The sequence below is a fragment of the Candida dubliniensis genome, chromosome 2 (assembly GCF_000026945.1).
Source record: "Candida dubliniensis CD36 chromosome 2, complete sequence".
In the NCBI taxonomy this organism is placed as follows: domain Eukaryota; kingdom Fungi; phylum Ascomycota; class Pichiomycetes; order Serinales; family Debaryomycetaceae; genus Candida; species Candida dubliniensis.
Window position 1 is genome coordinate 824660 of NC_012861.1, and position 21578 is coordinate 846237.

Here is a 21578-nt window from a genome sequence, read left to right on the forward strand (position 1 = left end):
AGATGTAAAATATCACAACAAATCAGGAATCAGGAATCAAGATACAAATCTACTAATCTTTAATGGTGATGATGAAGTGTTGGTAGGTGGGGGCCATTGTAAATATACAGATTCACCAAAATCACCACATTTTTTTTTTTTTTTTTTTTCAGTCAAAGTTCTTGGTGGGTAGTAGTAGTAGTAGTGTGTGCGTGTGTGTATATTAAATGGTAATTACATTGTCACAAGACCTTAATAATAATAGTAACCACCTATCATTATAATTATATCCTTATCCTGATTATTATTATTAATTCTAAAATAAACGTATATAAACTTTCTATTACTAAATGTCTTTACTTCTTTTTATATAATATAACTAAACTTTCTATGTTTGAAAAAAAAAAAAAAAACCTCACCCCCCCATTGGTATTTACTGTTCATGACTTTGTTAGGCTTGCAAGATATGGATTCAGTTTGAAAGAAAAGAAAAAACGGTATTAGCCTGTGATCAATCAATTATTTACCAAATATTCTATTAATTTGTGTCAAGATTTTTGCTGTACCAAACCATAATGCAACAAAGATAAGAAATACATTCAAACTAATAATCAATAATCCACTTAACATAAATCTGGGGGCGAAAATCTTCCACACCATTAAATGTCTTCTAAAATGAGCAGCAAATATTAGACTACTTAATCCAGTAAATAAATGATAAGTAATTAAAGTGGTTATATTGGTGATAATTTGTGATAATAATGTTATTGGTTTTGATGAAGGAACAATTTTCCAAATGGTTATTAAAGGAATTGCTAATGCTGGAATGAAAAATGGTCCAAAAGTATTTAAAAAAATATTTAAATGAGTAAAGGGAAATACAATTGTTTCTGTTGTCATAAATCCTAATTCCCATTGAATAGAAGGTATAGTGGCTTGATGTCCAGTACTGAAAAAATGTTGATATCCTAATAACCCAAAAACAATTGGGGTAATTAAATTTCTTCTTATTGATAAAACATCCAAAATTTCCAATAATGATAATATTTGGACAATTAATAAACTTATTGATAATGAACCAAGAGGTTTAGTTGTTAACATTATAGCAACGGTGAAATTTAATACTAACAAAAAGTAAGATGATCCATAAACATTCCCATACCCAAGAATAGTAGCTGTTTTATTGTTAGTGTAGCTGTTGTTGTTATTGTTAGTACTAATATCATCCAGTTCTTCAATATCAATTGTATTTGATGTATCTGATAATTCTAATTTAACACACAAGGGACCTCTTGACCAACTGAAATTGGCTAGAATCAATGAAATAAATAAAACCAATCTAGCAATTGCTAATTTCAATGATTTTATCAATGATAATCCTATAACCAAATTCAATTTATTAAAATATTCACTATTGGAAACATATTCAAATGTCCAATAAACTGCATTCATAAATAATAAAAATTTCAACCCTGTACCTATCCATAATGGAGCTGCTGAATGATAAGAATCAGATAACATATAAAATGATTTGATACATGCAGGTAATAAGTAAGCAGCAAAATGTAATAATAATATTGACCACCAACTATTGATAAAATTTGGTTCACAATATGGTCTTTGTTCTTCACGACATAAATTGACCATAGATACAACACGAGTACACAAAGTGAAAGTAATAGCATGCAGAATGGCCAATATTTTTGGTCTTTCCAGGAGGTTATTATTTATAAAGCAAGCATAAACACAACAAACACCAAATGTTATTAAAAAATACAGAACCATTTTATCTTCCCAAACAACATATGAATTGGATGCAAATATTAAACAATGGAAACTTACAAATAAAATTCCCATAAGAGACCAAGTATTGAAATTATAAAGGAAAAAATCCACAGTTTGATGCCAAATAAACCCAACACTAAATCTATCCATTATAGGAGCCCAAAATCCAATCACCATACCTAATGCTGCCCCAATGGCTAAACAAATCTTTAAAGTGAAATCTCCTGGTTTTAATACAATATAAATTGAAAAACTTAAAACTAATCCCATTATAGTCATGGCTATTACTGATCCAATAAATTCAAATGACATTGTCAGTACTCGTACTGCAGGTATTGATCTTGCATAAGTTATCATAAAAGTTAATGCAAGGAAAAGAATACCAATTCCAATACCAATAAATCTTAAATCAAATTTAGCCCATAATGTTTTACATTGCTCTAAAGATAATGATTGATATTTTTTAGCTTGTTCAATTAAATGTAAATAATGTTCCCGAGAATTACCAAAAGTAGAATAATTAGACATGTATGATTGATATTGTTCAATTAATGATCCTGATAAATTAGGAGTATCATCTCTAAATGCTTTTATTTGATTAATTGTCTTTTGTGATGCCACTGATAATTCATCTAAATTTCCAAATGCTTCATCTATAGGGAATCCAAGATTATTATAAGGTATAGGTAATCCTAATAATAATGAAATTGTTGGGACTAAATCAATTTGATTAACTGATCGATAATTTTTACCTAATTCACTAATATTATAAAATGATTGATCTTTTTTCAAAAAATTTTTATTTTTGGCATACATAAATAATGTACTTTCTAATTCATCAGGTGCATCACCTCCATGATTCCCAGTTGAATCCATACCATGATCTCCCATTATTATTAACACGGTGTTATCATCAATATTCTCAATCACTTTAGAAATGACTTGATTCATTTGATTTAATTTATCTTTCATAGAATAATGATTAGGACCAAATCTATGACCAACATGATCTACTCCTAAAAAATGACCGACTAGTATATCCCATTTTGTACAATTCTCCTCTTTTAGACTTATTAATGGAAATAAATGTTCTATAACTCCATTATCTACCGTATCTAAATCCCAAACATTTAATGAATCATAAGGGAAATTAAAATTTGGATCAATATATTCATTAAATAATGCTTTCCAAGTATCATCTCCCATAAATGCTATTGTTTTATTTATTTTATGTAATTGTAATAACCAATTATCTTCATCAATGGCATCACCATCGAAATTTGAACCAGCATCTATAAATGTTGGTAATGACCCTGTAGTTAATCCTTTTAATCTTTGCAATGTAGTTGTAGGTGGATCAGCAATAAATTTCAATAAAATGGCATTATTTTGAGATGATGATGATGATGCTAAATCATATAAAATAGGGAAATTATTATGATAATATTCATTTGATTCCGGTATTGGGATAACAAAATCAAATCTTAATGCATCAATAACCAATAGTATCGCTTTTTCAAATCTAGGAGTCATACAATCAATTTGTTGTGAACAATTTGAAATATTTGGTAAAACGGTTCGGGAAAGTAAAAAACCTTCTTTGAAAAATCCAACTCCAATAAATTGGGTAATGGCAAGAAATATTAATACAATAATATAACCAATAAAAGAATATTTTAATTTTTGTTGTCTTATTCTTGTTCTAGTTGGTGGTTGTAATCGTGAATCTTTGGATGCCAACGGAGGTGACGATCGATTGGTCAAAGAATCATCGTCGTCTTGTTGCATTATTAAATATAGTCCTTTTTCCTTTGTCGTTGGTGATAATAATAAGAAGTAAACTTTCACACTATTGGAAAGAAGTAGAAAGAGAGGGTGTGTGTGTGTGTGTGTGTGTGTATGTGTGGATAAGTAATGTCTTAAATCAAATAAGAGTATTTATTGATAGGTGTAATGGATGGAAGGGTTGACACGAGAATTTAAAATTTATTTTTTGATATTGATTTTGTTTAGAAAATGAAAGAAGGAAGAAAGGAAGAAGAGAAAAATATTTGTTTGTTTGTTTGTTGTTGTTTTTCAGTGCCACTTCTCTAACTGTATTCTTTTTTTTTTCGGTTTTTCCGAATTTTATCATTTATGAATTGATTTACTTAGTTTCTTCTACAACATATTCAATATAATATATTATCCTCTCCTTTTTGGAATCTGAAATCCATGTTTCCTTACAAACAATTGATTTATACTTTACAAAATATAAAAACTAGATATTTTGTTGTACCTGTTTAATTAAAACGTAGCAAATTGATTGATCACATAACATTAATAATCTGTAATGTTGAAAACTTCAAGTTGAAGTTGAAGTATCATCTTTGAGTCCAAATTATCTATTAATAGTACAAAAATACAATACAATACATATATATATATATATATCTTTATGAATGACAACTTTTTTTTTTTGTTTTTTAATTTAAGAAATCTTGCTCAAATTCTAATCCATCCATTAATCCATTGTCAACGTCATCATCATCTCCTCCTCCTCCAGTTTCAAAATTATAAAGATCTCCAATATCATCATTAACCATTTCCAGATGATCTATATCACCATGTCCATTATCTTCAAATAATTGATTCATATCCAATCCATTAGTACCATTGTCATTGTCAACACCATCATCGTCACCATCACCATCATCAATTCTATTTGGGCCAACATTGTTACCTTCAACAACAAGATCATCATCAGCATTATTATTATTATTATTATTGTTGTTGTTGTTGTAATTATCATGGGGTATTATATTATTCCCATCATCGATATCGATATCCTCTTGTTCTATATTGTCATCATTACTACCATTAGTATTGATATTGCTATTGTAACTTTGTATGGTATTTGATGTGTTGCTGTTGTTCGTTGAATTTACATTTTCAGAAAGTCCTTGTGATTTATTGTTGGTTGTGGATTCGACTTTGTTAGTAGGATTATGATTGTTATTATTGACATCCAAATTAGATTTGTTTGTTGATATATTGTTGTTGATATTAATGGTATCGGGTTTATTATTCGCAGACACTTGAAAATTATTCCCAAATTGATTCATCGACACCCCATTAATCCCATTGAATTTAGATGTATCTATATTATTAGAAAATTGAAACCCACTCAAGCCATCATCATCAATATTATTGAAATTCCCCATTTCAGAAACCGCACCTGTATCTGTACCTGTACCAGCACCGGCACCATCACTATTGGATGCATTTGATATATCTCCATTGATATTGGCATTGGTATTGCCTCCTATATTAACAAATGAATTAATCAGTTTTGGATTATAATTTTCAGGTGCTGATGTGACTTCCATCATTGAAGAAATTTTATCAATTGAGATTGAATATTGATAAATTGAAGGTGATTCTTTATAAATTTTATTAAATTTTGTTTTATAATCATTTAAAATTTGATCCAATTGTAATTCTAAATTATTTAAAGATTCTTTATAAATTAAATTCTCTTGTAATTTAGATAATTTCATAGTATTTTCTCGATGATATTGAAATTCATTATTGCCACTGTTGTTGTTTTTGTTATCATCATCATCATTTAATAAATATTTATTATAATTAGGATCCAAATTTTTCTCCATTTGTTGTAATTTTGTTGTTAATTTCTTTTCCATATATTTCATTGCTCCTAAATCACCAAAATATACATCTTCTGGTTTCAAATTTTCATATTCATTGTTGCTACTATTAACATTAGGTTTGGGAATTATTGGATATAAACTTGGAGGAATTATTTTCGAAGTATGAATTAATTTACTCGTCACATTCTCAATATATTCATGATTAGTTATGTATCGAAACAATGCATCATTTCTAAAAGAAATCAAATCTGCTTCATCATGTAATTGAACCCCAAGACTTTCTTCTTTAGTAGAATATTGAGATTGTCCATTCTGATGTGGAGGAGGAATCCCTCCTCCATTCCCTCCTGGGACTAATTGACCACCTACTGCCGCTCGTTGCGCTTGTGCCTGGGCTTGAGCTTGAGCTTGAGCTTGTTGTGCTCGAGCAAGTTCAGCTTGTGCTTGTAATGTCTTTTTATTCATACGACCTCTTGGTCTACCTGGATGAGCCATGGTATTGAGTATAATTATTTTTTCAAAACTAATAATATTGGAGGAAGTTAGTGTATTGTATTGTTTTGTATTATTATTATTTATTATTTTTCTTTTGGTGGGCTTTTTTCCAAAAGTTTTTTTTTTTTTTTTCTTACTGTGTGTTCTCAGAAAGAAAAGTTTTTGGCCAATATTACACACACCATACATATATGCCTCTCAACAGATAAGAGACTATTCATTCATTTATCACCACTCTCTGGCAACCAACCAAACCAACTTACCACACTGACCGCTCATCTAACCTTTATTTCTATAACAATATTTCCTTCATTGAGTATGTGATTTGGTGAGTGTTTGTGAAGATTTTCTTCCTTGTATAAAGCTTGTTTTGCTTTTAGATTTACGTATTACCATTTCCTCTCTTCTCCTCTCCTCTTCTCTCCCTCTGTGTTTGTCATTGTCAAAATATCAAACATAATTTACACAACTATCAGCTCATATATTTCTATTTCTATACTAATAAATTACACATATATCAACTTTATACTAATAATAATAAAAAAAGAACAAAACAAAGAAAGGAAAGAAAGATGGATAAAAAAAAAAAAATAGATGATGATTTGAAGAAAAAAAAAAAAAAAAAACTCGAGTCCAAATGTGTAGGGGTGTGTGTGTATGTGGATGGAAACCATTTGATGATATAATTGAAACAGTTAAATATCAAAATCAAAATCAAAATCAAATGAAACAAAAAAATAAAGCAAAAAAAATAGAATAAAATAAAATAAAATAAAATATAGCAGTTTCACAACCAAAATTTGGGGGAACTCAATGAATAATGCACAAAATGGGAGGAGGAATATGAAGGGGAAAACTCTATTGAATGAATGGTTTAATTATTGTAAATTAAATTAAGTTGATGATGCTGTGAAGGAATACAAATGAGAAAAAGATATTCAAAGAGATGATTTCGTCATTTTTAAAGATCAAATCTTCCATTAACAAATTCATCATCCATATGTTGATCATCGTTATCAACTTCCATTTCATCATCATTATCATCTTCTTCTTCAATTTGTTCAGCAAGGACTTCTTCATCAGGAGGCAAATTAGGATCTCCTGGTATAAATGAACCTGGAGGTCTAAATGCAAATGCATTAGCTCTATATGATCTAGCAGCAAAATGATCATCCATAGTTGAATCATCAACATAAGTAAATCCTTTAAAATTTGCTTGAATTCCTGGTGATAATGGAGTTGTTGCCATTTCCATTTGTTTTTTCAATGCTGAAGTATTTTCTGATGTAAATTCAGTATCAAAATTAGAAATATCGGTTTCTGAAATTATATGAGGTTTAAATGGTGGAGGAATATTTTTAGCTCTTAATAGATCCCAATCTATATCAGCGAAAAATGGATGAGCTTTTAATTCTCTGGCATCATCAGTGGCTCCTAATCTATGTTTAGGATTTCTATTTAATAATCCTTTCACAAACGATCTACCTTCAGGACTTAATATATCTTTAGGAAATCTTACTTTACCAAAGGCAATATTTTTATACATTTGTTGAGTATTTTCTGCATGGAAAGGAGACCAACCACAAGTCATTTCAAATATTAATACCCCTAATGACCAAAAATCAACCATTTTAGTATATCCCTGTTCATCTAATAATACTTCTGGAGCCAAATATTCCGTGGTTCCACAAAAAGTATTGGTAGTACCATCCATATTTAAATCAGCTTTTGATAATCCAAAATCACATAATGCAATATGACCATTAGCATCTAATAATATATTTTCTGGTTTTAAATCACGATAAACAATATCATTATCATGTAAATGTTCTAATGCAAGAATTAATTCTGCTGTATAAAATTTTGATCTATCTTCATTAAATCTACCTTCTTTTTGTAAATGGAAAAATAATTCACCTCCTGACATAAAATCAGTCACCAAAAATAAATCTGATGGAGTTTGGAAAGAAAATTTTAATCCCACAATAAATGGTGATGATGCTGCTGAAGTTCGAACTAAAATATTCCGTTCCCCTATAGTATGAGCAATTTCCTTTTTTTTAACAATGACTTTTTTCGATAAAATTTTCATAGCATAAATTCTATTAGTATCTTTTTTACGAACTTGAAATACTTGTCCAAATGTCCCTTTACCTAATAATCTTAAAAAATGGAAATCATCAGGTCCATATGATCGTTTGATTTTATTATCAAATAAAGTATATTCCCATTTAATTTTAATATAACCTGAAGAAACCGTTTCACCAGTTATTCTTGCACCTAATTGTAACCATTCACTTTCATTTTTATTATTTTTATCAATGGAAGGAGATATTCTTACATGACCTAAAAATGCATCATCTCGTGCCCCATCATAAACAGAAATATCTAATTCAGATTTCAGTCCCACAACATCAAATATAGTATCATGATTCCAAATCGGGTTTGAAGAATCATTAGGTAAATTCAAATGAGGTGTAGATAATTGTCTTTGATACATTGAAGGTCTTTGACCAAATAGATTACCACCACTATTTTTCATAGGTAATGCCTTTGGTGAAGGTCCATGATTGGAATTATACATGTTTCTTGGTCCATTAGTATGTCCTTGGCTATTATTATTAGTACTGTTATTATTATTACTATTATTATGACCAAATGATGACACTGGTGATTTCCCATACGAATCAGGAGCATTAGTAACAAATTCTGAACTTTCAAAACTACACACCACATAAGGCTGAGTGGCAAAAATGTCTTTGGCTTCTAATATCGTGACTTTTAATTTGCCTTTAATTGGTGAGTCTCTAGATGTAGGACTAAGTTTATTACCAGTTTTATCAATTGTGATGATGTTTGCATCTTGATCTTGTGATGGTTCCCATTGGTTGCCATATGGTTGTTGTAATTGTTGGATATTTGAGGAATATTGATATGGTGCAGAATATTGTTGTTGCTGTTGTTGTTGTTGTTGTGATTGTGATTGTTGTTGTTGTTGTTGTGATTGCTGTGGGTTGTAGGTATTATTCTTGAATGTCTGGTTCAAATATGCTTCAGAGTAATTATTGCTTGTTGTGCTTGTTGTTCCATAAACCGATGAATGGTTGGCAACAGCAGTGGTTGGTGCTGCACTCACTAGTGTTTTCGGAAAAAATTTGTTTGTCCCTGGTTGTTGTTGTTGTTGTTGTGGAAGATGTTGTGATTGTTCAGACATGTGCGGCGGTTGATAATGGTGAGAATGTTGCTGTTGTTGTTGTTGTTGTTCTTGAGATAAGTGAGATTGATGATATTCTTCTATGTTTGAGCTTTGCTGTACTTGAGATGAATGAGAACTTGGTGGTGGAGTGGGAGATTGTGATGTTGATGATGATGATTCCTTTTTATAATTACCAAAACCAAACAATGATTTTGCAAAATCTACCATTAAAGATTGTAAGGATGTTATCGAAGAAGAAAAACGAATTGTATATGTGGATTCTATAAACTGAATTTGTTGAAAATATATTAAACTAATTGGATAATTAATTATATATATCACTGAAATGCAAATGAAAATTAAAATGAAAAAAAGAAAGAAAAATAAATTGCATATATAAAAAAACCCTCTTTCCCTTCAATTCCTTTTCAATCTTGATGATGGATTGATGATGATTAATCCAAACTTTTTTTTTCTTTTTTTTTTTTTTTTTCCTTCCTTCAATTTCCCTTTTTTTTTTATCTTCTGTCACACACACACACACATACACACACACAAATCACAGATATACACGCACGCACTATTAATTTTTAGTTGTTGTTATTGTATTTACTATTTTTTTTGTCTGTCATTTTTTTCTTTCTTTCTTTTTTTCGAGTTTGCGGTATTATCGTAGATTTATTGTTCATCACTATCCATCATCACCACCACTAAGTACTATTGTTTATTGTATTGGTTGTTGTTACATTGATGCTATGTATCATTAGTTTTGCCATTCATTGCAACAACTAATGGTGTCAATTTGTACTCTACTTTCATCAAACAAGACTACTAAGATAGAGATATTTATTCTATGAGTCAAGACGATTACTTAATCAATAATTAACAACAGTGCTGCTGTTGTAATAACAAGCAAACAACCAAGGAGTTTTGGGACTAAAATTGTAAATCAACCCCAATTTGGATCTCTACCCTAATCTAATCTAATCTGATGGTCTTTCCTAGAAGTTAAGTAATACTTCAAGCAAAACGGATAGTAACGAAAACACTTGATATTGGTATACACTAAGACCGACACTTTTTATACAAGTGAACAGTAACAAAAAAGGGCTTCATAGTAATGGTGATGAATATAAACAAGATTCAAGATCGACACAAAAGCAAGTGCAATTATTTTTTCGTGTCCACTATCCATCCAACCATTCATTCATCATCATTAAAGATGAGGAAAATTACTTACGCTTACAATGACGCAAATTATTTCCTTTTTCGCAAAATTATCATTCCTCTGCATTCATACGTTGGTTGGTTGATGGGTTTCAGGTTATTGGCCCTGGCGATCTTCTCTTCACAAACAGTATATTCATGCAGAACAATTTTCGTTTAACTAGATTTGCTGTATCCATAGGAATTATTCTGTAAAAGGGTTTATTTTCTGCAATAGAATTAATGAAAAAATAGAGGTCATTATAATAACAACAACCAACATTGTAAGTTAAACAATTTTTTTTTTTTTTTCATATCAATATCAAATATACTGGTCTACTTTTCTTTTCTGTACCGGCTACTTTAGTCAGCCCTCAGTTTGATGACATTGAAATGAAACTAGATTTGCCGACTTTTTATTCATCTAAAATTATTCTAAAATTTTGTTTTGTCATTGTGTGTTTTTTTTTTTGTAATTCCAAAAAAACAAAAAAAAAAAAACTTTAGACTTAACGAAGAATAACGACTAAGGAACAAAAGATGTGGAGAGAGGAGAAGATGAGGAATAATTATTGAACCTTTTAATTAAACTTGTTATGTTTTTCCGTACCCTTCATTTTCTGGGTAGGAACTGTGCCAAGTGAAGTTGGAAACAATTTGATTTGTTGATAACAGGATACTACACAGAAATAAAAACTAAAGGAAACATCGACCTTGACAAATAAAAGTCCTAAATTATAGACAATGGTAACCAGCCAGTTGGACACACCAGACTCTCAACCAATCGGTGTCTTTTTGTTTTGTTTTCTTCTGTTTTCTTCTGTTTTTTGTATTTGGATGGTTTGTATTTGTGTTTGTGTTCCAAAGCGTTTTCTTTTTTAACTAGATTGAAAATTTATGTCTGCAGATATGGTTAGGTAAAGTTTGTGTAACTAAGATTGTAAGTTTTCTCTTATCATGACGTTATTAGACCACTCATCCCGATTCTAAAACAAATAGTGACCAAAATTTTGTAAATTGGATGCGGCTTCCTAATTTCCTAATTCGGAACAATAAAATTTTTTTTTACCTTTATTTTTTTTTTTTTGCTAAGGTTTTTACAAATTTTTAATTAAATTATTCATGACTTTAGCATTAAAACTTTTCTTACCACCAACAAAACCAAACTTTGTACCAACTGGGCCCAATTCTTCAGGCGATTCTCGCACCAATTCTGGTATCACCGTTTTTTTTTTTCCAAATCCAAAAGTTGAATTACTATGAAATATAATTACAAGTATTGTATATCGACAATAAAATAAGCAACATTCCAATATTTCTATTACCATCTTCTTTGCTTTGCCGTTTTAGGATTATTTGGAAGATTCTTCCTCATATTGGAGGTGAATTCTCTAAATTGATTACCTAAGTTTAATAATATCTTGTCAGTATAATTTTCACTAGCATACCCCATGACATTTTTGATCATTTCAATAGCTTCCAATCCATGTTTTTGAAACTCTTCTACTGTAATTGCCGGATAGAATTCCTCTGGTTCATTAATATCAGGAAGATCTGCCTCAACAACTGGTTGACTGAATGGAATGACTTGTGAATCTGTACTAACTGACGCATAATTGTAATTCAGTGATGTAACTGGAAATGAATACTTTTGTGTCTTTGATAAATCAGCCTCGTATTCTTGACTAGTTTTAAAATTTGTTGTGACAAACTTATTTTGATAGTTGGATACCTCATTGTTAATCTCTATAGCCTGTGTAACCTTCTGCAGTTTATTAATAGTTTCTGTAGCTTCAGCTTTTCTTTTCTTGGATATTCCTTTAATGGGGTGCACAGATATATATCTTGAGGCTATGTAAACATGTGTGCAAATCTTAATTGGATGATAGTTTTTGCAGTTACATGAAAAAGTATTCCCATTCTTTTGGACTTTATAAAATACGTCTTTTTGTGTGGATGATTGCACTAATATTTTTTGAACCTTTGATTTCCACTCTCTTTTCAATGTCTTCCATTGTTAAAGTATCAACTATATCTTTATTCTCTTTACTGGGTTGTGTAAGATCTGGTTTGTTAGTGTGTCCATCGCACGTATCATCCTTATTCTTATAGTATGGTAGAACTTTATAGAAATAGGTGTAAATTACGTTATCAGCCCTTTCCATCCCTGATTCGTTCAAGATTCTCTCGTTTAACACAGAATGCCAAAACTCAATAAGACTATTGGTAAAATCAATTCCACGCTGGTTGACTGAATACCCTTTCAACCAGCATTCTTTCCTACTCAACTAATACTGGATGTATGTAATATAATATGGATATTCTAAGAATGCTGCAGTGTAGTCATCGATTCTTTGATTGGCCTCTTCTTCACTTTTTGAAGATATTATTAGATAAAAACCCTCAGCAGCGAGTTCCCCCACTTTGTTAATATCATCTGGTGTTTTCGGGGAAGCTTTTGGTATTTCAATCTTAACATCTTTATTGTTAGCATCTTCAATTTGACCGTCGATTTCAAAATTGTTATATGCAAGAAAATTTTCAATGTCACGAATTTCGTCAATATGTTTTTCAACACTTAAATCGTCATTGGGATTATGTAGTAAGCTCTCTATTGGGTTATTTTCTAATCCACCTCTAGTCTGGCTTTCTATTGAGTCCAAAAATGCACAAAATTCTTCGTCAGAGAAAACAGGAGTGTCTTGATACAGCATATCGTTACATCCTTGAAGATCTCCTCTTTTTTCCACTACATCTGGAGTGATTATACCCTTCTTGAGCAACATTTCAAAATTATTAGTACTACTTTTCAATGAGATATGATCATTTATTTTCCTTTTAAGTGCTCTGTTCAAATGAAAGAAACAATACAAAATTTCATGGTCTTTTTCATTAGGGAAAACTGCCCGAATGGCTTTTCTTTCAATGTCCGAACAATCGATACAAATTAAGGAGGGTTTAAATTCGTGCTTAGTTTTCAAATCTTGAAGTAATAAATAAAGTGGATAAGAACCTTGAGTGTTCGTTAAAAGCCACGCGGCTGGAACCCCTTGACCTGTTTGGGGATCAAAGACCACGATTGTGTAAAGAAATACATTCTCTTTGACAGTACCAACTTTGTAACCTTTCGCAACGTTATGCGTTGCATCCATAAAAACCGTGTCTCCATATTTTTTTCAACTTGGTTAGCATGTAATTAGTTGAAAAAGCAAACCCCCAGGTTTTGGGCTGTTCGTTGTTTTCGTTATTATTCAAGTTTTCCCAAAAATTCACATAACCATTTTTTGAAAGAAGTTGTTGATATCCTTTTAAACTTTCTTCTAAGTACGCGGAGAATTTACCTGTAATCCTACCCATTCGATGTCTGATTCTATGGTATAATTGGCAATTAAACTTCAAACTTTGATCAAAACTTGTAACGTTTGTACCAAAGTTAACTTTTGATCTTTGCTGATTAACCCACTTCCAATCCCTTCCTTCAAGAGCTTGTTTGATTAGCCAACTGCGAACAGGATCACACACAGTCGCCTTGACAGTGTCATGATAGTCAATAAATGAATGATTATGATGAAAATAATATTCCATTTGGATTATCCCGTTTTTTATTTGTAATTTAATACACGCTAGGCATCCTGTTTTTTTTGTGTCGGATTTCGTTTCATAATACTTTTTTCCCCTTTTCACATTTCATGTATACATAATTTTTTATTCTGTTTGTTGTCCACTTAAAATATTTATTTGTGGTCTTCAAAAACAGTTTAAATTCATCGATGGTAAATTCATTTTTTATACTTTTTGCTCTTAAATTATCAGGTAACAAATCGGGAAAGAAAAACTTCATTACTCTTGAACTTGCTGGGATCGCTTCTGTCATTAGTTGCACAGAAAGTGGCGGTATGTCATATTCATAAATAAGTTGTCGTTTCACTTTAGGTTTCAATTTACGTTTTCGTTTCAATTTAGGTAATGGTGTTTCGTCTTCTGGGTTACCGTTATCAAAGTTAACAAATTCAATATTGTCAAGTGAAATTATTGTTGGTTGTGGTTGTGGTTCTGGCTCTGGTTCTGGTTCTAGCTTTGGTTCTGCGATAGGTTTATAATTAGGATCAAGCATATGCTTTTTATTTTCAAATTCCAGTTTGTCAAAATTTTTATTCAAATAGTCTTTATCGAAAATCCTTTTGCCAAAGTTTGGGTCCATATCTGGATGTTGGAGTAGGGCGATGAAATGCGGAAGAGCATTAACAAATTGTTTTCTGATAGATGATAATTGCAAAAAGTCTTTTATTAAACTGTTCATATTCTCATGTACTGGAAATTGAAAAGATTCATCTTTCTGTGCCAATTCAATTAAAAGTGGTACTGCTTCATGGACCAATTGATCTATTTCAGGTGTTTCTTCGGGAATTATTGAATTGCAAGTTACCTCAAAAGACGTTTCTTAAATTTTCAAAGTATCATCAATAGCCAGCTTCAAAGATATAGAGTCTAAATCAAATACTGTCACTTCCATTGTGTTCGATCATGTAATATGAAGTGAAAGAAAGGATATACAAAGTATTAACAAATCTTCTCTTCCTCCACGAACAAAATACAGAAAAACAAATCAAAACAAAAGCGCGTACAAACTTATATATAGAAAATTACTAAAGAGGAAATTTTGGTGCGGCGCCACGAAAATTTCTTAAAGGGTATTTGGGTGGTCACCAACTGTTTTTGGAATACGGATCTGCGCCGTTAATTAGGTCTAGACTAGACTATCTGGCCAACCGTTTTATTGTAATTGTTGATATTTCAATTGCATATCTACTTTCAATAGGGAAAAGTAAGATGGTCTGAGTAAAGTACAATACCACAACAATTTTTATTCCTTTCCAAGTAAAATTACCACTACATATACACCGCTAGGTTATATTACTTTTACTAGTATATATTTGATTTTCAGAATGTTAAATAGACAGGTAGTAATGCTGAACAAACATAATTGTTAGATAAGGTGTTGTTGTTTTTTTTTTTTAAGCATTTTTTGGTTGATATTTTCATCAAATTTAAACAAAAATTATCAACTGTCCAGCTTTTTACCTTCTTTCTTTTTATTAATTTAGATACTGAAAAGCAGTAGTTTTATAATGCTATAATCTTAAACCTTGTACGTTGCATATAGAAAAAGGGTAACCATCACATTAGGTAGTAATTTATATTAACTCCAGATTTCCCTAGTGTGAACTACAATTTGTTATATCTGTTCTGCACCAACAAGAACAAATACCCTATGATAATGTTAAACTCACTAAAGGATTTCCATACTTGACCTTTCTTATTGTTAATCATTGTTTGTTGTTGTTTTTTTTGCAACCGTGATAACTAAATAACCTTTAGGTAAAGAATCCAACAATAGTTTGTTGTCGTGTACAATAATCAAAACTCATCCTTTAACTCAGTTTTATTTGTGAGAAGTGTGCTGCTCTTTTTTTTTTTGTCCCAAATCAAATCTACGAATATTACAAAATGAAAGAAAAAAATCTTTCCAACATCTAACAACGAAAACACTCGTTGGGTACTTTATAAAGCAAATCTCACAATGAACGTGTTTAGAGGATTAGTATCTATTCCTATTCCTCGTATATCATGTGCGCCACAGATATATTCAATAATTAGATTTAGACAATTATCAACAACATTACCATTATCAACCAAAAGAACTTATGATAAATTTTATAAAATCACCAAACAATTACAACCAATTGATAAGACTGTTTATGAAATTGGCCAAGAACGTCCTGATCATATACGTATTCCTAAAGATTTACCTAAATTTCCAAAATATGAATATGAACCACGTTTTTTTAAAAGACAAAATCGTGGATTATATGGTGGATTACAACGTAAACGTTCCAAATCATGTTCTGAATATTTGAATAAAACATTAAGAGTCCATAGACCAAATGTTCAATGGACCAAATTATGGTCAGAAACTTTAAATAAGAGATTACGTTTACGAGTGGCAACAAGAGTCTTAAAAACAATATCTAAAGAAGGAGGATTAGATCAATATTTATTGAAAAGTACTCCAGCAAGAGTTAAAACCATGGGGTTAAAAGCTTGGCAATTAAGATACAGAATATTACAAGAACGTGAACAAGATAAAAGAGGAAATATCACTCTACTGGATGGTACAACTAAGAAAATCCAATATATTAATTCTGATGGGTTGAAATTTCATGCTACTAAAGATGCTTTGTTATCTGAATTATATGAAGCTGTCCAAAGGGATTCTTATTATCCAATCAAACCATTCCATTTTGAAAGAGACTATAGTTGGTGGTCTTATGAACAAATTGTTAAGAAATTGGAACAATACAATTGGGATTTCACAGGATTGGCCACCAAATAATTAACATATCAATGTAAATAGTTATAGATTTCACATACATAACATAACGTAACCTAACACATTAATAAAACTTTTGTACATACTTTTTGAACCACCAAAGATAGGAAGTAAATAGATTCTATAATGCGTGTGAAGACAATTAGGGCTATAACCCTAATGAAGTTTTTTTGCACGAGAGAAAAAAAAGTAGTGTATAAATGGTTAATAATTAGTATGGAGATGAGTGTTAGGACGACAAAGTGTGAGCACCCATCCCTTGTCTCTCACAATACACACACACACACACAGTAAACTCAGTCAAGGAAAAAAAAAGAAGTAAATTTTTTTCAAAAACTTTTCTATAATTGAACCATCCAGTTAATATTAGATCAAGTATACAAAAAATGGCTAAGTCAGGTATGTGGTTAATCACAGTTTACCACTATAAATATAGACAGTTGTGTTCATGGAATGGAAAGATATTAAGAAAGTGTTTATTAGAGGAAGTTAATGATTAATTTTGATGTACAACAATTTTCAATTTTCAATCATCAATCAACCAGAATTACTAAAATTTAATCTACCATGGACAACCACCAAGAAAAAGGGTTATTTGTCATTAATAATATCATTAATTTTAAAGATCAAATACATATTAGTAGTGAAAGGAATGATTGTTATCAAGTTTTTTTGGAAACAGATTTATTCACACAACCATTTGTGCCTAACCAACATGTTTTGAAAATAGAAATCACCTAAACCATAACAACAAGTCTATATAACAGTGGGAAATAATGTCAAATTTAATTAACAAAAAAAAAAGGAATATTAAATAATATATACTAACAAATTTTTTTTTGAATAGGAATTGCTGCAGGTGTTAACAAAGGTAGAAAAACTACTGCCAAAGAAGTTGCCCCAAAAATCTCATACAGAAAAGGTGCTTCATCTCAAAGAACTGTTTTCGTTAGATCAATTGTTAAAGAAGTTGCTGGATTAGCTCCATATGAAAGAAGATTGATTGAATTGATCAGAAATGCTGGTGAAAAAAGAGCCAAGAAATTGGCTAAAAAGAGATTAGGTACTCATAAGAGAGCTTTAAGAAAAGTTGAAGAAATGACTCAAGTTATTGCTGAATCTAGAAGACATTAAACATGTTTTTTGTTTTGTTTTGTGAACTTGTACATTAAAATTCATAACAACTCATTATTAATATATATGTAAAAATATTAACAAGAAGAGAGAGGGGCAGGGGGAGATAAAAAAAACTAGAAGGTAGATATTTATAAGGAACTGGCGTGCCAAACAATAAATGTAAACTGTTGGTAGTATAGAAACTGATGTTTGGCTAATATACTAGTATTATGCTTTGATGCATTTTCTATTTTGTTTCTCTTTTCTCTTTTCTGTTTCTCTGCACCGATTTTGACCAACCAACCAACCAATCCGTTGACGTACAATTTTGTTCCATGCGGAAAGCGAACCAGCAAGCGGAGTGTGTCCCACACGCACACACGTCAACATTTTTATATTGCGATTCATCATTTCTAAACAAACATTATTCACTCACTTACAATTAAATCATTAGTATAAACCAAAAGATGATTAGATCAACAATAGCTAAGAGTTTCCATAGATTTCTCACTACTAACACCCCAGCACCAGCAGCACCTCCTCCACCTTCACATTTCTCAAACCCTAAAGAAATACCCGAGCCATTTGGTGCTGGAACCGACACCAATGCTGTTTATCAACAACAACAACAACAGCAGGCAACACCAGTACCAAATACAAAACCGACCCAAGATGGTTCAATAAAAGAAATAACGGCGTTAATAGCAATGTTTGCTCTTGCATATATTGCCATTGACAATTATACTGAACGAATAAGACTAGAAAAACTTCATAATGAAACCAGTGCCATTAATTTAAAAGCATTACAGATTCAACAATTAAATCATCAACGAGAAAAGAAACAAAAAGATTTAACATTATTACAAGAACGACGAGAGATTGCTAAACGAGATTTCAAAATGAGTTTACATATTGCAATGTTACGGAAACAATTAATGGATTTAGGAGTCTCACCAATAGAATTAGATTTAGCGATTAAAGAATTTGAAAAAAATGTTAAATTAGATAATTCAATAAAAAATGTCACTGGTCAATATTTATGGTTAGATGATTCTTCAGGTATGTTAAAGATTTTGGTGTCCACCCACCTCCCTTTTCACAACTTATACTAACATGATCATTTTTCTTCTTTTTTATTATTTTAGATCTTAAACAATATCTTCCGGACCCAATGGAATATGATAAAGCAAGAAAAAACAAATAAATAAATAAATAAATAGATACCTATTAGTTGTTCAATAAAACTGAAGCAAAACAGATTCAAGAAGGAATTAGAAATAACTAACGTCTTTCAATATGTGTCAGTTTTAACCAAATTGACCTCCCCTTCGATTTTGCTATTGTAGGATTTTATTCGCAACAAATACACGCCCATATATTATTTTTTTTTTTTTTTTTCACCATCATCTCGAGAGTATAAAAATCTTTTTTAAATTTATTTTTTCTTTCCTTTTTCTTCTTCTTTTTCTTTTCCTCTTTATACAATGTCTTTAATTTTATTGGCACCCATTAGAGTCACGGATTATATGATATTACTTCTACATATAGTCTTATAATCACAACGAGGGTTATTTTCGTGCTCGGGTAAAAGCCATAGATTAAATTGTTTTGCCCAACCTTTAAATGCTCGTGTCAGTTTGAATGAATTGGATTGACTATGCGGTTCTAAACATACAATTTACTTTCTTATCTATATACTTTGAATACTTCTTTTTAACTCCTTTTAATTGGAGTACACTGCTTTATATGAACTAATTATATCTTCAGTCAAGTTTAATGCTTTTATAAATTTTGAACTTAAAGTATCATCAGTTTCCATATCATCATTATTTTGTACTGACACTATTTCACCATTTGATATTCTCAATGGGATATAAATCTCTTGAGATTTAAATTGTGCTTCAAATGCCAATTGTAAATCACCACCTCGTGAAGTAAGATCAATATTTTCCAATTTCAACAGGAAATAGTTATTTCCATTTTCTGGAAATTCTATACCTCTGTTTACATTAGCATCAACATCATTATCATTCATTTGTCCATCATTCTCACCACTATTGTTGTTGGTATTATCTTCATTTTCTAAAAATGATTCAAGATCTATATCATCCTTATTTGTTGGTGGTATTGTAGAATAATTTGCAGTTTCAGATATTGCACTAAGACCAAGAATTTCCTCATCAGTGACATCATCAGGCAATTTCAAAGATTCTTTTAATTTGAGTTTGAATTCTTCAGTTAATTCTTTTTCTGTAGTCGGTATTCCCAAAAATCTCGAACTTCTTCTTCTTCTTCTTCCTCCTTTACTATTAAATATAGGTAATTGAGTCAGTTTACTTTTAATCACAGTACGACACAAATTAATCAATACTAAGAAATTTCTTAAAATGGGTATTAATTTTGAAATATCCACTAGTTTGTTTATTTGAAATGATTTTAAAGGAACAAATTTCCCGGGAATATCATTTATCAATTGAAATGATGATGATATCGAATTAGAATTACAATCGATATTTAAACTTTGTTCAAAGCTTTCTCCTTCATTGATTTTGCCAAACACATTACGAGAATCATGATCACCTGTACCTAATGTATAATTATTACTCCTCAAGGAGAAATATTCAAGTACATAAACTGGGATATAAATTGAATGATTCAATTTAAATTGTAATGACCATGCCAAAAATTCATCACCATCTAAAATTAATGGTTTCAAAGAATTACTATCAAATTCAAATTTATATTTATTGGTAAATATATCCCATTCTTGTACTTGATTATCAAGTAAATAATCAATTTGTTTTGATGCTTCAACAACATCAACTTGAATTGTATAACAATTTCCTACCAATATTCCATTCTGACTCTGATTCTTGATTATTTCATATTCATGATTTATAAATCTATAATCTTTCCAAAAATCCAAAGAAACACCAAGTCTATCCTCATTATTTATATTGACTTTCCCTATACTATTGGATAATCCATTTTCAATTTCCCAATTATTTGAATTCAATTGGTTTTCTATTTGAAATATAGTATTAAACAATAAAGCAATTGATTCAATATAAATAAATAAATCAGAATTATAATTTGTGAATTTATCAATTGTTGCTAACCGTTGTAAATTTATTGGGAAATTACCCAATTTTGATGTTTTTTGTAAATTACGTAGTAAAATCTGTTCCACATGAGTTTTATTTGCATCATTAAGTTTAGATGATTTATTTAGAAATGAAATAGGATTATTATTACAATTTAATTTAACATGATGTATACCCAATTCATCGATATCAATAGATATATGTGACGATGATGATGGCCCATTTGTATTTTTATGATCAGGATCGATTTCTCTTTGAATAATATTTTGTTGTTCAATACTTTCACTGGCATTTACCGATAATGACAAACCAACAATCTTGTTATCGGTTTCAAAATCAATATCAAGTAATATAGACGACCCAGCAATGCTTAGTTTTTGGGTCTGGATTTGGGTTTTCACGCCAGGTTTGGAATCATCTAAGTTAAATCCTAAACTATCAATAAATGTTTCCAATTTCAATTGTTGCGCTAATTTCTGAATAAGTTCAATTGATACATGAAAATTAGATGAATAGTTGTACAATAATTGCAATGACTTATCCAATGCTGACTTAGTTCCTGGCATTTAATATTGTTAATTCGATTTTGTAACTTTGATTGTGTTGATTGTAATGATTGTCGTGCTGGATAATTTATTTATTTATTCGTGTCAATC

The 21578-nt window shown here is 30.4% G+C and overlaps 8 protein-coding genes across 8 annotated transcripts; 3 read left to right on the plus strand and 5 right to left on the minus strand. All coding sequences in view use genetic code 12, as the record gives it.

Annotated features, from left to right (window-relative positions):
• Window positions 1–498: 498 nt before the first annotated feature.
• On the minus strand, window positions 499–3552 carry CD36_18560 (GPI ethanolamine phosphate transferase, putative; the record flags this gene model as incomplete). Its single annotated transcript, XM_002418291.1, has 1 exon — window positions 499–3552. One exon carries the CDS (start codon window positions 3550–3552, stop codon window positions 499–501), a length of 3054 nt encoding a protein of 1017 aa, XP_002418336.1.
• Window positions 3553–4229: 677 nt separating this feature from the next.
• On the minus strand, window positions 4230–6098 carry CD36_18570 (conserved hypothetical protein; the record flags this gene model as incomplete). Its single annotated transcript, XM_002418292.1, has 1 exon — window positions 4230–6098. One exon carries the CDS (start codon window positions 6096–6098, stop codon window positions 4230–4232), a length of 1869 nt encoding a protein of 622 aa, XP_002418337.1.
• A 772-nt stretch (window positions 6099–6870) lies between these two features.
• On the minus strand, window positions 6871–9333 carry CD36_18580 (serine/threonine-protein kinase, putative; the record flags this gene model as incomplete). The annotated part of the gene is made up of 1 exon (XM_002418293.1): window positions 6871–9333. The coding sequence occupies one exon, from the start codon at window positions 9331–9333 to the stop codon at window positions 6871–6873; it is 2463 nt and encodes an 820-aa protein (XP_002418338.1).
• A 3266-nt stretch (window positions 9334–12599) lies between these two features.
• Window positions 12600–13463, minus strand: CD36_18590 (conserved hypothetical protein; the record flags this gene model as incomplete). The annotated part of the gene is made up of 1 exon (XM_002418294.1): window positions 12600–13463. One exon carries the CDS (start codon window positions 13461–13463, stop codon window positions 12600–12602), a length of 864 nt encoding a protein of 287 aa, XP_002418339.1.
• Window positions 13464–15892: 2429 nt separating this feature from the next.
• CD36_18600 (mitochondrial 54S ribosomal protein YmL24/YmL14) lies at window positions 15893–16705 on the plus strand (the record flags this gene model as incomplete). The annotated part of the gene is made up of 1 exon (XM_002418295.1): window positions 15893–16705. The coding sequence occupies one exon, from the start codon at window positions 15893–15895 to the stop codon at window positions 16703–16705; it is 813 nt and encodes a 270-aa protein (XP_002418340.1).
• A 383-nt stretch (window positions 16706–17088) lies between these two features.
• On the plus strand, window positions 17089–17836 carry RPL36 (60S ribosomal protein L36; the record flags this gene model as incomplete). Its single annotated transcript, XM_002418296.1, has 2 exons — window positions 17089–17100; window positions 17549–17836. The coding sequence occupies 2 exons, from the start codon at window positions 17089–17091 to the stop codon at window positions 17834–17836; spliced, it is 300 nt and encodes a 99-aa protein (XP_002418341.1).
• A 449-nt stretch (window positions 17837–18285) lies between these two features.
• Window positions 18286–19022, plus strand: CD36_18620 (hypothetical protein, fungus-conserved; the record flags this gene model as incomplete). The annotated part of the gene is made up of 2 exons (XM_002418297.1): window positions 18286–18877; window positions 18964–19022. 2 exons carry the CDS (start codon window positions 18286–18288, stop codon window positions 19020–19022), a joined length of 651 nt encoding a protein of 216 aa, XP_002418342.1.
• Window positions 19023–19541: 519 nt separating this feature from the next.
• CD36_18630 (conserved hypothetical protein) lies at window positions 19542–21488 on the minus strand (the record flags this gene model as incomplete). The annotated part of the gene is made up of 1 exon (XM_002418298.1): window positions 19542–21488. One exon carries the CDS (start codon window positions 21486–21488, stop codon window positions 19542–19544), a length of 1947 nt encoding a protein of 648 aa, XP_002418343.1.
• Window positions 21489–21578: the final 90 nt, after the last annotated feature.